General features: G+C 42.4%; 1 protein-coding gene across 1 annotated transcript in view; it reads left to right on the top strand.

Moving 5' to 3' along the window:
* The window catches only part of LOC137612288 (neurocan core protein-like), a 36710-nt gene that overhangs the window by 3685 nt on the left and 17039 nt on the right, over positions 1–15986 (top strand). Inside the window, exons 2-11 of the mRNA XM_068340748.1 lie at positions 5408–5487; positions 10014–10217; positions 10753–10935; positions 11016–11190; positions 12081–12208; positions 12897–13181; positions 13783–13923; positions 14021–14110; positions 14195–14343; positions 14430–14592. Of these exons, the coding sequence (XP_068196849.1) occupies positions 5415–5487; positions 10014–10217; positions 10753–10935; positions 11016–11190; positions 12081–12208; positions 12897–13181; positions 13783–13923; positions 14021–14110; positions 14195–14343; positions 14430–14592 (1591 nt within the window). The 5' untranslated portion in view covers positions 5408–5414. The remainder of the gene's footprint in view (positions 1–5407; positions 5488–10013; positions 10218–10752; positions 10936–11015; positions 11191–12080; positions 12209–12896; positions 13182–13782; positions 13924–14020; positions 14111–14194; positions 14344–14429; positions 14593–15986) is intronic.

The following is a 15986-nucleotide window of genomic DNA, read 5'->3' as shown; positions in this document are numbered from 1 at the left end:
TGTCAGATTTAGTGGCATCTCTTCGTGTGCTTACAACTCACCCTCCCACTTTAACCATCAATTCATTTTAAGACCATTTTTTATTCATGTAACGCCAGATCAAAACAAAAAGTATTTAAATACTTTACCAATGGCATGCTAATACTCTTAATAGTGGTTATAACAGCGCTAATAAGGCTGGCCCCGAGCGGTAGATACACGGTAACCTTTGATACCATTAAGCACAAAGATTGTGCAGACATTATTAACTTGCATTAATGACATGAATGCATAGAGGAGGAGAGGGAGAGGGGTAGAGAGGAGCTCAGTGCATCATGAGGGGTAGTCATAGTCTATAAAGGCATAGCTAAGTGCTAGCATAAGCCTAAGCTTTAGTAATAAGGATGTTTTTAGCTGGTTTCTGTTGCCTGGACCAAGACTGGAAGTTGGTTCTGCAAGGGGATTAAAATGTTTAGAGACTCCAGAATCCTGGATCCTGGCTGCGTAACGTTTTGACTATAAGTCATAAGATGTAACAACTTCTTTAAAATGTGTCGTTGTCTAGAAATCTAGAAAGGCCCACTATAGGGGCCAGCATTTGTGTTGTCCATTTTGTGCTGCCCTAGAAACATGCTCGGGTAGACAGGAAGAGGAAGCTTCCTCGGATTTTCAGGCATGAATAGCCACCATAGAATATTTGTACATAATTAATCCAAGAAGAGATTCCTATTCGACTGCTGTTTAAGGACATCACAGTTTTTACAGAAAATAAATCAACTTGTTTTTTGTGTTTTTTTGTCTCTGAAGTCCTTTTTTTTTTTTTTATCCACTTTCAGAGAAAGGTTCAACTGGAACAAATCAATTGATGCCGGACTGATTTGATCTTTTTTGATGCATTACAGAAATAAGCCATGATTGATTTCAGCGAGGCGGCTGTCTGATGCTGTCTGGTTTTTACTTTATGAAGAAAAGCTGTTGATGTGCAGGCTTTTAAATATCGTGGCTCGCTCGTATGTAAATCTCATTTTAATTAGGTATGCTGTGTCTTATAGTCAAACCTATATGTTATATACATGTAAACACACAATCAAACCGTGACTACATCAGAAAGAGAAGCTTTAGGAGGTGGAGAGAGAAAATGAGCACATCTGAAGGAAGCTGGAAATAGATGGATGTTAAAAGAGCTGTAAACATCACATTAGTGTGTTTCCACTTCAGTAATTGTTAAATTAATAATCAAACTGTGTTTCACTGCACACACGTTTGAGCTTTCTTCAAACCGGTTTCAAAAACCCTCCGTTCCCACACCCAGTAATATCGCTGGACATTACAATTAATTATTGAACATTCTGTGGAAGCACGTTGACATTTAGATTTCAGTCACAAACGTGTTGAGTCTGGCTGCAGCCTTTGACTGGAAAACAGCAAATAAAAATGAATTATCCAGCTTCTGAGCCTGGAGAGCTTTCATCGGGACGGTATAGTAGCGTAATGTGGGAGATAAAATGACCTTTCCTTTCATTCCTCTTCTTTCATTTCCTTCCTCTCTCAGCTCACCACTTTGTCTGTCACTCATTATGAGCGGTTACTCTCCCGTTCGCTCTGCAGACTCTCTGGAGGTAATGGCTTTGAGAGACATGATTAAAGAAAAAGAGAAGGAGAGGAATCACCTCCTCCTGCCATGTTTCACCAGGGACAAGCAAGACAAACCGTCAGACTCTGCCTCTCCTCTTCAGCTATATGTGCATCTTCAGGCTGAAGTCTGCTGCTTCATTCGGGGGTTGTGTGTCAGGACGTCCTGTAAAATATGAAAAATAAATGTTGTTTTCCAGCCACAGTCTTAGTTTGCTCACGTGTGCACTGTGTTGGTCACAATAAGAATATAGAAGCAGGCTATGTGTTACCATTCCAGCCCAGGACCAGGAGATCGGCTGAGACCAGCTTCTGATCTGGCTAGGGGTAGAAGCTGGTTTGCTTAACCAATGACCTCGGTCCAAACATTCATAAACCGTCTCAGGAATGCGTGTCATCATAACAGATTTTAGCGCTCATCCTTGACGCCACATTTTGGGATATTTCCAGTCCCAGATGAATCCAGTCAACACCACATCAGGCAGATGGTAGACATTGAGTATGGCGTTGTGCGGCGGTGCAAGGTGGTGGCAGGGTTACGTTGTAGACAAGGATCAGCTACAAGCAGTGTGGCTTGTTGGTGCTAATTTGAATGCACAGTGTATCTGTGACAACATCCTGAAGCCCATTGTCTCCCCACTGGTCCGCCGCCATCACCTCATGTTGCAGTGCGATAAGAGTGGCCTTCTGTTGTCAGCAACCCAACACACACCTCTGCAATAATCATGTTCAGTCGGCATCTTATTATGCTACCAGTCAGGTTGATGGATTATCTCCATCAAGATCAGATTTTCACTAATGTGAATTTAAACAAATGTGCAAACAGAGTGAAAGGGGGATAAATAATTTGTGTTGAGAAGCAAGTCTTATCTCAGGTATTAAGATTCATCTGCATATTCTTCTCTTGATTGCAATATGAAAATAACGTCAAATAATGTCACATGTCTGAGACAAACGGATAAGACTGCTTTAACACAAAGGATGAAATGATTTGACGTAAAACTTTATAATTAGTGAAATTTGTTAGGAATGTCTGCTGAATGTTGGCAGCCAAGAGAGCAGACAAGTTTTTACAAGGAAAGAACTAAATGGTTTGCATCTAATTGAAAATTTAGAAGACACAGACGATTTTGAATTTCATCAACCCTGGATTGAGCTTCTCCTGACTGCAGGACTTCTAAAATTGCATGATTTTAAGGGAATCTGGAGCCCAAACACAGGATGCCGTGTTAATACCAGGTCTAAATGTTTGTTTTATGCAGATGACTCTGACTCTCATGTTGTGTGGACATAAAAGTGTTTCTACAGTCACATTGTGGAAAATCACATTTATTTTGAGGATAAAATTTAAGTTCCTGTAACAAAAACCATTAGATTTTAGCACACAGATCGTCTTTATGGAGGTTATTCAATGGTTAGAGTTTACCATCAGGGGGAAATACAAGTCAATGAAACATAATCATGAGAGGTAGATCCATGACTGTGTCAGTGTGAGCATGTGTCTCATAAGTTCCACACTTCTCAGTTTTCCCACCAACTTCAGAACTCAAATATCTGAGCGGGACCCATCTTTTCCTGCGTCACGGCGATCGTGATGCCGTTGGCCTCCTCCTTCCTCAGATTGACAGCTCAACGCTGAGCCGTAATGTGAGCCTGCCAGGCTCGTCTTTGGCTCCGTTGCGCTTGGCTCTCCGGCTCTCACAATGACCTAAAGAAAGCGTCTCCTTTCAGGCCACGTCGTCAAAATGTGTCCGCTGGACAATGAAGTCCACTGAAGCATTTAGAGACTTCTGTCTCTTTTCTTCTCACAACACAACTGCGCCTGTGAAAGTGAAGAGGGGCCATTTAAAGGGAGGCGTTCACGACATCTGATGTCTCGTCCCCAACAAAAAGCCTTATCGGTTAGTATGCAGCTGGTGCCATTGGGCGGTCGGTGCACTGTATGTCGTAAATCCTAGCTGGTAAAAAGGTGGGCCTCTATAGGTACACAGTGCATGTTGTATGTCATCCATAGAGATGTCTGTGGGCTACACTCTGTATTCTGCTGCTGTGGACCCTGGATGTTGGGCCCCAGCCAGTCCCAGGCTCTCCAATACAGCGCTTTATAATGCTCTCCCCTTCCAGGTTGGGCAAACTCCTCAGTGTCATGACCCTCTCCAAGTCTAAAGAAATCTCCTGTCACCCACCCAGCTAGCTCAAACCCTTTCCTCAACATGCAAAAGGACCAACAACTCGACCCCAATCTGTCACAGCCCATCACGGAGTCCTCACCCACTAGTTGGTGGCTCGGCGGGGGCCTCAGCCCCCTGGAACCCACTTTCTCAAGAGTTCAGAGAGTTGCCCGTTATTAAAAATGACTCAACAGATTGTTCCGTATTGGTGGTATAATGTGGCATTTGTCGCACAGTGTTTTCCTCCGCTGTTCCCAACATGCAGCTCCAGTTTTGTGCATCTAAAGGTTTTCACATAGTCAGAGAAGAGAGCTGCTATTCATCAATAAAGGCCTGAACTGGTGTTGCATAATCTTTTTTCCTGAGTATCGAGGATGCTGTTGGCATAGACCATGGTTACCGTGGTGTATGCAAAGCAGTTTTTTCTACTTCATGAAGCTGAAGTGTTAGTGTCTGTCGATAACGCCAATGCAGCCAGAAAGGGATGAAGAACCACTTTTTTGCCCAAGGCCAAATTGATAAATTAGTTGTTTTGTGTTGTTAACTTACCTTGAAATCGGCACAGTAAACAAAGCCGTTTTCACCGGAGTATTCTTGTCTTGACATCATTTCACTCGTAGAGGGAATAAAGCTGCATTTGAACTCTCTCTCTCCGTCGAGATGAGGAGCTCCTGGCCTCCGGCCAAATCCTCTCGCAAAGTAAGCAGCACATTTCTGACGTGTGATTGGATTTCAGAAGGAAGACACCGGAATCAGTGCTGAGGACTTAAAGTTCATTCAATCTCTAACCGGTAGCAAAATCTTTGGATACATTAGATTTACTACTGTGTGTCTGCTCCAAGATCAAATTAGTTTTAAAGACTAAACTCAATGTCTCCATCCTTTAGAGTTTTCATTAAGAAAAAACTGGGTTCTTTGGGTTTATTTTTACGTCATCACTTATTTGAGTTTTGGACTGAGTGTCAGGTTCAAACACTAAAACATGAAAATACTCACAAAAAGGAGAAGACAACAGTTGTATTTTTACTCGCAAGGAGAACAAACAGAGATATGCTCAGTTCCAGATCTCCAACCAGGTCTGAGCATCCCGGCCAAACCCTCTGTTTTTATTGCGTTTGGGAAGTGATTGTTTACAATGTGTCCTAAAGGATGGGGAGTAAAAATATCAGCAATGCAACATACATGGTATAATGTTACAAACAGAGTAACAACCTCTTCCTGTCATGGTATTCTCTTCTTCAGCAGATCAAAGTTTACATCTTAAAAGAGTCACCAGCTGCAACCTCAGCTACAACATTTCTGACGTCTGCCTAAACATAACTCAGTGCATAGCAAGACATTCACGGATGTATGCTGGATTATCTGGCCTTAGAGAATGTATGCAGTCTATATAGTTTCTTATATAGTGAGTCTTTAAAAGGACCTTTTACTGCTTAGGGGCACATTGGAAATGATGCATCAACAGAAAACAATAATAGTCTTACCTTGGGGAAGGTGCAGACTGCCAAATACCTACCCATTCATTAAAACATGGAGTCTTGACAGAAAACCTACTGCATAAAGAAGTGTCTCACTGGTTACCGACCCTGTCTCACTGCTCTCCTTTCGTGTTTCTCTGTTTGCAGGTCCAGGATGGTCCTCCTTCTGTTTGCAGCCGGGCAGCGGTTCCTCTTTGCTCTGATGCTGCTGCTCTACTTGGGCAGGGGTAAGACTTCTCCACCCCACTTACATTTTTTCATAAACTGCTGCATCTCCATGACTTGCAAAAATGAAGGAATTCTGACCTAAAGAAATCTATGATGGATGATGTCAGCAGACGAATGAGTAAAAAAGATCTTCATACTTTAAAAAAAAGAAACATTTACACTTTGAGTTTTCCATCGACCCAAATGTGTGTGGAGCGTCGTAAGTGAGAGGTGACATGTTCACAGACATGCTCAGTGGGATTTAGCTGGAATACCTCCAGACTCATTTATGTAAGTTTAGTCGACCATCTGTTCGACTACAACTGTGCAAAAAAAATCCCTCACAATTATGGAACAAGAAGACAAACCATCTCAGAGCTGCAGGTCTCTGGTGGATTGTATCACTGGTTTCAGGTCCCCCATGCAGCTTGCTGACTGCCTGCAGAAAAGATAAGTTCCTTCCCTTAATTACTTTTCCTGCAGTTGGCATGCATGATGGTAGCTGGTCAGCCTGGATTCTTATTAAAAAGAGAAACTGTATCGCTGATATTCAGAAATACAACACGTGATAGTAGACAGCTATTCCTCCACATTCAATTGTGGTTTTGTCTGGTTTTATCACACATTCCGGAATCTGAATGGCAGTTACTTATCTGATTCGCAGAAATGGTATTCACAGACATCTAAACACTTATTCATGCTGCATTTACATAAGAAAATCGATTCATCTGATTCTCACATATGTACACATTGATACATCCACAAGAGGGCAGTGAAGAGTCAGATATGATGACGTTATTGGAGGCAGCGACAATGTAGACTTGAGATAAAAAGTGGCAAAAGCATAGGTAGGTAACAATCAGAGGTCGAAGGTCGTTGGGTTTATTTATACTGTCCACTTCACTTATTTCTTCTTCCTTGCTTCTTAACAACAACGTGACTTGCTGGAATTGTAGCTACATTGCCCCCTACATTCCTAGTGGCATTTCACTGTTTTATCCATCTTTGTATCTGAAAAGCTCCATGAAAACATGCTTAAATATTTAGGAAGTGAATGCAAAAGGCTGTGTTCGCATCCTATGGATCTTAACGCTCCCATAGCAAGTAAAACAGTTTATTTCCCAGAATGTCAAACTGTTCCTTTAAAGAGATTAAAGCAATTTAATCTCCGAGTGTTAGCCTTGCAACCGATAACCTGTACATGCCACACGCCTGCCCCCTAATGCATGCTGGGAAACTATCCAGCTATATACAGTATGACCCTGAGAAGTATAACTGCATATAGAAATGACTGAAACACAAATGATTGAATTCTTTGACTGTAAATCTTTACTGCAGACATAATTCAACCCAAAAATTAACTTTTTTCGCATCAGATAAGGAGTATGTATTTTGTGAACTCAGCATTTCAAATATGAATTCCTGTATTATTTGTTTTGCAGCAGCAATTCTTGTCATTTTTTACATATGAGTCTGCGGGCAACAAAACACGTGATAAATCCATATTTGGCATGAAATTATCAAACTCAATCAGCCAGTACAATTTGTAGTCTAAATTTAAAAGCAGTGATGTCTATCTTTTTATCCTCTTTGCAATTTATTCATGATTTAAACGGCTCCATGGACCAACTGGAATGAGAGGACATCTGTTAATGATAGAAAGTGTCCTTTAATGCCTCCTCCAGCTTTCCCCTTCTCTTTTTTAGGTCGTTCTTCCTTTGTCCCATCTGTCATTACCATGCTACTGTCATCCACAGTCTCACTTTCCTCCTTTCAGTTGTGACTATCTCCTCCTTCTCCTCCCTCGGCGGTTTGCCCTCATATCCGCAATCTTCTTCCTAATCTTTCCTTCCTGCTCTGCCTTTGGTTCTGGCTCTCGTGGTTTTTCCTGTTATTTGTGATGCCATGATTTCATGTGATTTGGGGGGGGGGGGGGGGGGGGGTCATAAGGGTTGTTCTCCTACTCAGAGGGATGCTCTCAGGGGGGGTTAATGTTGTGAAAAGCCGTTCAATTGTAATGCAAATGGTAAAATCCTTCAGCAATTCAATATTCAAATCCAAATAAGGCTTTGTTTCCTGTTTTTCTGTTTTGTTTTCTTACACTTCTTTACGTGGCTTCGTGGCACACTGGCGTCGTGCCCGGAGTGTCCCCCGCCTCATGCCCTATGCCAGCTGAGATAGGCTCCAGCTCCCCGTGACCCGCTGCGGCGGATAAAGCGGAAGTAAATGGATGGATGGATGGAGGGATGGATGGATGGATGGATGGATACTTCTCTACATATTCTGCTCATTTATTTATTAAAAATCACCATTTACTACATGTGACATTTAAATGTAAAATGCAACATTTTTGAGCTTAAATCTTTCCATTTATCCCGTTTCTTGCTTTGCTGACATGATGGCTGACTTACTATGGAGTGTTGATGCTCTTCTTCCACTGCATTCACACAAAGACTGAAGATGTGATCATTATTCTGAAAATTCAAAGGTCATGTGATAAAAAGTCCATGCAGCTGAGCACAAATTTATTGTTTCGCACAAAAACACACCATTTCTTTGCTCACCAACCGTCACACTGTAATTACTATGGGTCTCTCTCACTCCTCACCTGTTTCGGACTCAATTGGCAAAACACTTTAATCGCCCGTCAGAGCATGAAAGAGGCCTCCGGTGATTTCAGCGTTAAGGAAATTCATCAGCATTGAGATTATAGAGTAAGCAAAGGAGAATGAGGAGGAGGAGGAGGAGGAGGAGGAGGAGGAGGAGGAGGAGGAGGAGGAGGAGGAGGAGGAGGAAGGCAAGCCAAGATTTCTAATGAAATCTGCACAACTTTGAACTCCACAATAATGATGCTGCAGCTTCAGCTCTGGTTTTACTGCATGACTGTGAGAAGATGGAAGTTTAGCTCAGTGTATTCAATATAATTTCTTTTGATGCTTTGAAGTTTTCTTTTGTGGGGGGGGGGGCATTTTAGCTCTAAATGGACAAAAACAGGCAGGAAAGAAATGCAGATGAGAGAGCAGGAGAAGACAAGTTGGAAAGGGTCAGTGTGTGTGTGTGTGTGTGTGTGTGTGTGTGTGTGTGTGTGTGTGTGTGTGTGTGTGTGTGTGTGTGTGTGTGTGTGTGTGTGTGTGTGTGTGTGTGTGTGTGTGTGTGTGTGTGTGTGTGTGTATTTATAAAGACCCAGAAAACAGAGCACAGCCCCATGAAACTAAATCACATCTAAACAATATTTTGTCTGTCATCAAAATAAAATACATTCTGGGCAAAAGAAGTTTTGGCAAAAGATGAAGTCGTCTTGGTTGGAGAATTTGGTCTTTACAGGTGATCCTGTTGTCATGGTTACATTGAACCTGCAGATCAAGGCCAGCAGACAGAGTGGATTGCTAATATCAATCTGAAAGACCACAAATCCAACTCTGCCGTTGCATGTGTGTGTCTCTAAAATGCAGCGAAGCAGATGCTGGCTTCTTATTCACCTTTATGCCTGATGGTTGTCTATTGGGGTAAAGTTTGAACATATTATGGGTTGTAAATGCAGACATCTGCAAATTCCTTGGAGTTAAATGCTGAGAAACTTTCCTCTTAAACTGTTGGACTATTTGCAGACTTTTTCAGAAGTGACCCTCGTCCCATCTTTACGAGTGAGTGACTGATCCTCTGAGGGACCGTTAATGGACCTCGTTACCTGTGGAATGTTTGAGTATTCCATAATTTTCTTCGTGCTGCCCAGACCCTTGACCTGTGAAGGCAGTGAGGTCGGTTGGTGCTGTTTTCAAGTGACCCGACGGTCAGAGAGGATCAGGAAATGACCTCCTAATGTTTTACGCAGCATCTCCACTGTTTATGAAGGACTGATGATACGTCATTGGTGAGATGATAAAACCGTGTTCTTGTGTGGACATATGGGTTTGAAGCTGTCAGTGAGGGTCTTTAGAAGACAACATAGAGCAGGGGCCAAATCAGCATAATGGCTGTCCTCATAGGGCCAGACGTAACTTAAAAATGTAACTAAATGTAACTCAATGTAATATAAATGTAACTACTCCTTAATGTTGAATGTATTACTTATTCAAGTTACAAACATTACAGTTGCACAGAAAAAATATGTTTGCTTGTTGCTCTGTTATGTTAGTCGGGTTTTGAAACCCACAGAACTCCATCAATCAAGGATCAAACTATCCAAGTGAAGAAAGAAAAATAAAATCAAACACAAGTTAGGACGTTCACTTTGTTCTATATGTTTTTGTTAGAGTTAAAATGGGCTTAATTACTGCATTGTGGGAAATGTAGTTTTGGTCAAAGCACACTTTTGACCTATTTATTTTTAGACACTCTGACCTTTTATGCTCTCGTGGGCCACATAAAACGATGTGGCGGATCAAATTTGGCCCCTGTGCCTTGAGTTTTACACATGCGACGTAGGCACTACACTTTCTATACATCATACCTATATAATAAGGTATAAAAACACATCAAATTCTTCATGCCTGTCAAATCATATTAATAAGACATGCTGTAATCCTGTGGTCTCCTTCCTCTCCAGGTGAAGCCTCCTCTATAGTGACGATGCGTCGGACGACTCATCCTACTGTACGACAGCAGCTGGCAGGCAGGGCCATCCTCCCGTGTGTCTTCACCCTCCAGACTGGCCCTTCCGCTTCACCCCCCCACCTCCTTTGGACTCGCACCGTGTTGCCTGCAGGAGGGCCGGGGGCTCCTGTGGAGCAGGTTGTGCTTTCAGCAGAAGGTAAAACGGACACAGAGGTCTGGTTACACGCCGACACGCTTCACCCAACATTCCCACAGGAGCTCAGAGAGTCGGTCCGTTAATGTTGCTGTATTAAACAGCATAGAGTGACTATATATGTGAACAATTATCACATGGGTTACACTTTCACTCAGAGTGTTAATGAAGTAAGCTGCAGGTCCCACCTGCTGAAACAATGACAATGAGTTGGCTGTTGAAACTCCTGTAATGAAAATGAGACAACCCTTCTGATTGGTGCTTTTCTGTTGGGCTTACAAAAAGTTCTAAACTCCTCGGGGGACTTTAGGAGAGAAGATGCAGATTGAATTCATCTACCTTGGGCTGGATTGGTTGGATTTTCAGTTTTGTCGCTCATTTCCTTTAATTGAAGTTTGTGTTCAGCTGACGTTGTTGATCAAATGTGGAAGTCCCTGGAAAGTTGGGGACTTCCACATCATCTCGTTCCATCTGTCTGAATCCAGCAGGCTGCCAATGGACACTTCTAATGAAGAAACTTGTTATTTGTGTGCCAAAGGTGATGTAATTAGGGTGAATAAGGCTTTCAGTGGCCGCGTCACGCTGCCAGGATACACTGCCAATCCTCTGAACGCTACCATGGAGATCTCCAGCGTTCGCACCAACGACTCGGGCACCTACCGCTGTCAGGTTGTGGTGGATCATGACTATGAGAGGGACACCGTGCCCCTGGTAGTCTCTGGTAGGTTCAGCCTGTGACCACATTAACATGTTTATTATATATTTCACACATCCGCTGTGTCCACACGTCTTCCGATGTAGGTGTGGTGTTCCACTACCAGGATCCCAGAGCTCGCTACGCCTTTTCCTTCGCCGATGCCCAGCAGGCGTGCCAGGACATGTCGGCTCAGATGGCCACACCCGCCCAGCTGTGGGCGGCGTACTATGACGGCTTCGACAGCTGTGCCGCCGGCTGGTTGGACGATCAGACAGTCCGGTGAGGAGACGCTCAAGAACTTCCTTCTGCTTCTTGTCAAACTTGCAGCATTTCGTCCTGCTGGGATTTGAAATGTTATTTACCGTTGATTAAGCTGCAGGTTATTTTTCTGATTAATTGGAAAGTAATTAGATAAACTCCAGGGATAAAAAAAATAAAAGCGCCTGGTTTTTTTTTGGCCTAAATTGATAAATTAGGAAGCTTTAAGGTTTGGTGAGTAGGCTTTATTTTAGGCTGATTTTAATTTAGGTAAAAATTTAATTTAGGTAAATTACTCAAATGTTTCCTTGGTCACTGCAGAAGCAGAGACCGCTGCTGATGAGGAACACATTGATTATTGATTGTGGAAAATATTTTGCACTGCAGTTGTGTCACCTGAGAAATTTATATCAGAGGTGGAGACAAGACACTCAGTCTTACCATCTATTATTCAACAAGTGGAGCAGATATATTACCAGTATTTTTCCCAACTATTGATTAAAAATTACGCAGTTGATTAAATGAATCTATTTCTTTTACCTTTGACCAATAAATAATCCCTCAATTACTTTATTTAAGCTCTGTCTGAGACGACTTTATTCTTTTATTATTCTAAGGATCATCTGCTGTCAATCAGTTCCTGTTTTGTCATTAGTCTCTTCATCATGCCTCTCCATTCAACCACTCTTGTTTCTAACTGTGCCTTAATTCACTCAAACTCACTGACCTTTATGCAAGATTACAACCAAGACTTTATATTTAATTAACATTTAAAGTTTTAATGAAAATATATATATTGTGCCGAGATGGAGCTCAAACAGTAAAGAGTTCACGACATGATGCTTCCTATTTCCTGTCATTAATAGAGAGGTTCACTCCCTTTAATGACGACCACATGGTTTTCTTCACAGCTATTCTGTCCAGCTTCCAGAACTAGGTTGCCATGGACACAAGGAGTACTCTGCTGGAGTGAGGAACTATGGAAAGAGGGACCGAAAGGAGCTGTTTGATGTGTACTGTTTAGCAAAAGAACTGGATGGTACACACGCACACACACACACACACACACACACACACACACACACACACACACACACACACACACACACACACGCACACACGCACGTACGTGTGCGTGTGTGTGTGTGTGTGTGTGTTTGTCAGACAGATTACACAAAACCTGCGTTGATAATGACCAACATCAACTACATTTGATTGATAAGACTTGATCGAATTAAAGGGACCGAATGTCATTCTATCATGAAATGAAACTTTTAATGAATTAAATGGTTTTAAGGAGTTGACCTTTTTTTTTGAATTTTTGTTTACATCACAGCAACCAATGAGCTTGGAGCTGAATGTGATAGACTTGATAAGTTAGACACCAGCTACAACTTGATTTTGGGCAGCTTCTGACATTTATTGAAAATAAATATAGAATGTTAATATAATTTAAAGCGGGGGTTGTGCAGCTAGAGAAACCAGCCAGACTGGCATCTAGTACTAAAGTATGCTGCTGTTAAAATCTTCTTTCGGTGCTGCTCTTCCAAGAAATATCCACCCAAACGTACCATTTTTGAACAAGCTGTCTGAGCTTTAGGAAACAGCTGGGTTAAAATCCCACCATGGTATCACCTGAATTTAAGTACTCTTAGATGACATTACAAGTGGTTTATATTCGATCAGGTGCCTCCCTGCTCTTCAACTCCTGTTCTGTCTCCTTCAAGGTGAGGTGTTTCACTCCTCCGTCCCGGGAAGACTGTCTTTGTCCTCAGCCTCGGACCGCTGCGTGTCCCTAGGGGGGCAGCTGGCCACGGTGGGGCAGCTTTATCTGGCGTGGAGTGCCGGTCTGGACAGCTGTGCCCCGGGCTGGTTGTCTGACGGCAGCGTCCGCTATCCTGTGACCCGGCCTGGCCCAGATTGTGGAGGAACCCAGCCTGGCGTCCGCACCGTGGCGCCCAATAGCACGAACGACAACGCCACCGCTCTGTATGACGCCTACTGCTACAGAGGTGAGTGTAGCAGTGGCTCTTAAATTCATTTAAAGAATACTGAATTCGTATTAATATCACTGACAAGTGTGGATGATCTGTGGAACTATTTTAACTTAACTAGGAAATATTCTTGTTACTGGAAAAACTCTGTTTGGCATAATGTTCGTATGCACAGGGTTAAATTATGCCTCCTTTTGGCAGGTACATTATATTAATGTCTTTTAATGCAATTGAGTGTAATTTGATCTTTTTTCTAAATTTAACAGCAGACAGTGTTCCTGTTAATATGCCACTGGCTAGCTGTCATCTGTTGGCAAGATGTCTTGAAATCTATAAAGCCATAAACCTGTCGTCGCTATGGCAACACTGATTTCCCGATCCACATCGTCCATCCCTCTGTCACGTCTGTGTGAAACAGCTGGAGTGACAGAAGCAGTGGGAGAGATAGAGAGGAAAAGAGGAGAGGATGTGTGACTGAAGCATCTCGGTTTACCGTCTGAAATCCGTCGTTGTTCTTCCTTGTTCTTCATTTGTTTGATTAAAAAGTGAAACATTGAGACAAACAGGATGAAATCATTCTGAGATTGTCATTTAAGCTGCAGCTATTCCATTTTCCCAGGTAAAGTGACGGAATCGGGCTCCTTCTCTCAGATCTACACGTCCCTGTGGATGCCCTGGAGCTACCTCGCAGGCTCGGCTGATGCCGACTCCACAGGGACGAAGAAACCTGACTTGATTAGGGACCAATCCGCTACCAGAGGTTCTGCACTCGTCTGTGATGATCGGATCTGCTCACCAGCTGATGGATCAGAAGCTGAACAATAACATAAATGTGTTTTTCAAATCTATCCCTGCAGGGACGCCAGACGGCAGAGACGCGTCCCCTTCGAACTGGACTGGACTGGTCGACCTTGAAGAGGAAGCCTCCCTTCACGGCGCTGATAATTGTAAGGACGGTCTTCCAATTAAGTGTATTGATCACAAAAGAATGTGGGCCCCCGAGATAACAACCCACTCGATGGTGTCCTCAGCCTCAGACCCCTGGCGGTCAGAATCTCCAGGGTCCTTCGTGACCTTCCAGATGATCCCAGGACAGAGTTTGTTAGAGACGCTGGAACCCGGTCCTGACTCGGAGGAGTTCCTCTTGCCACCGGCCCCCCCCGCTCCCACTGAGAAGAAGGTTCGTTTCTGGTTTAGTTGTAACAAACCGCAGCAGTATCACTGAACCGAATAAGTTTATATCTGAACGCTTGTTTATTTTTCAAGGTGATCTCCAAGATCGTCAAGTCCATTTGGAAGCCGTGGAATTACCTGGCAGGAAGTGTAGATGAGGAACAAACCCAAACGCCAGCGGGGGGGGAGAAGGAGGAGGCGACGGTGGCGAGAATTAAAAATGAAGGGTCAGATTCATCCACCGCAGCATCACCAGGTGAAGGAATTTAAATGGTTTGTGGTCTTTCATCTGGGATTGACTTGAAGACACAAAAGGGATTAACAAAGAAAATACCGATAAAGGAAAGGAAGTAATCTGGACATCTTTCCAGTGAGAGACTAATTACGGAGCGGTCGATCCGTGTGTGTCTGAGTGTGTCAGTCACACTTCAAACCAAAGATAGGAGAATTAGATTTTATGGGGAGCTTTAATACATTCTGTAGAAGACGGTGTTAAAACTATTTCTGCTGGAGTTATTGATGCATAAAAGGACTCCATCCACTGCAGTTTATCTTTCCCAGAGTGAGGGAATAAATTAACTCCATAAAATGCTTCTTTCGAAAAAGTAAAATAGATTTACAATTGTACAGCTCATATATAGCGCGTAGTGAATTAATCAAAAATAAACTATATAGGTTTTATAGGAGAAAGAAAACTGATGAGCTCATCAAATTAAAATTTCTCAATGACATTTGTAAGAAACTTTTTGGGATCAGCACATTTTTTTTATTTACATGATTCATTTTCCGAACCACTTTTTCCATTTTTGTGGGTCACGGGGGTAGTTGGAGCTTATTCCAGATCCCCCCCCCTGCCCCCCACAGCTATTTGCTTTATTTTCTTTATAATTTTAACACAACTGTCATCTAAATATCTTTGATTAGATTCAATCATTGAGAAAACATGTCATAAAAATATATCGTGTACGAGTGAATGAAAGTGGTTTCAAATGGGAGGATTCTCTGTTTCGTGTTCATTGAGACTGTGTTACAGGGTTGTTGATTCTATTCCGTGGTAATAAAGGAGGTTGAAGTGGTTGTAAGTTTCATTTTGTGTGACAGCTGTCTGTGTGTGTGTGTGTGTGTGTGTGTTTTCATCTCCATGTTCATCCAGAGGCCTTCATCCTTGTCATTTTCATTTTCTTTTCTTTCGTTTTTTTTTTTTTTTTAAATATTTGCCAAGGCTGTCCTTGTTCAAATGTCAAAATGACACAACACATTTATTACCTGACTGGCTTCTGTTTGTTTGTCTGCTTTTCCTCTAGATATATTAAAAAGCTGTCAACAGATTTAAATGAATTATGCTTAGAGTTGGGTTTTTTTGGACTGTGGGAGTTGTTTTGAGGTGTATTCGGGTACAGAAAACCTTCTTACTTTCCTTGACACCGAATATATGATGAACAGTAATAATGTGGGAACTAAAAAGAGTAAAGCATTCTGCAGTTCTGACTCTATAACACTGCAGCGTGTTGCCTAATGCTGCGTTCAGGTAATGTGGGGATTTTATGCATCATAATCAGTCTATGCATGACAAAACTGCTCTATATTAACTTTGGGTGTGATTGCTCTCGAGAGCTTTCAGAAATAGGCGCTGGTTTATTACATGTAATT

The sequence above is a fragment of the Antennarius striatus genome, chromosome 18 (assembly GCF_040054535.1).
Source record: "Antennarius striatus isolate MH-2024 chromosome 18, ASM4005453v1, whole genome shotgun sequence".
Taxonomy (NCBI): Eukaryota; Metazoa; Chordata; class Actinopteri; order Lophiiformes; family Antennariidae; genus Antennarius; species Antennarius striatus.
This window is presented reverse-complemented; position numbering and strand designations above follow the sequence as displayed.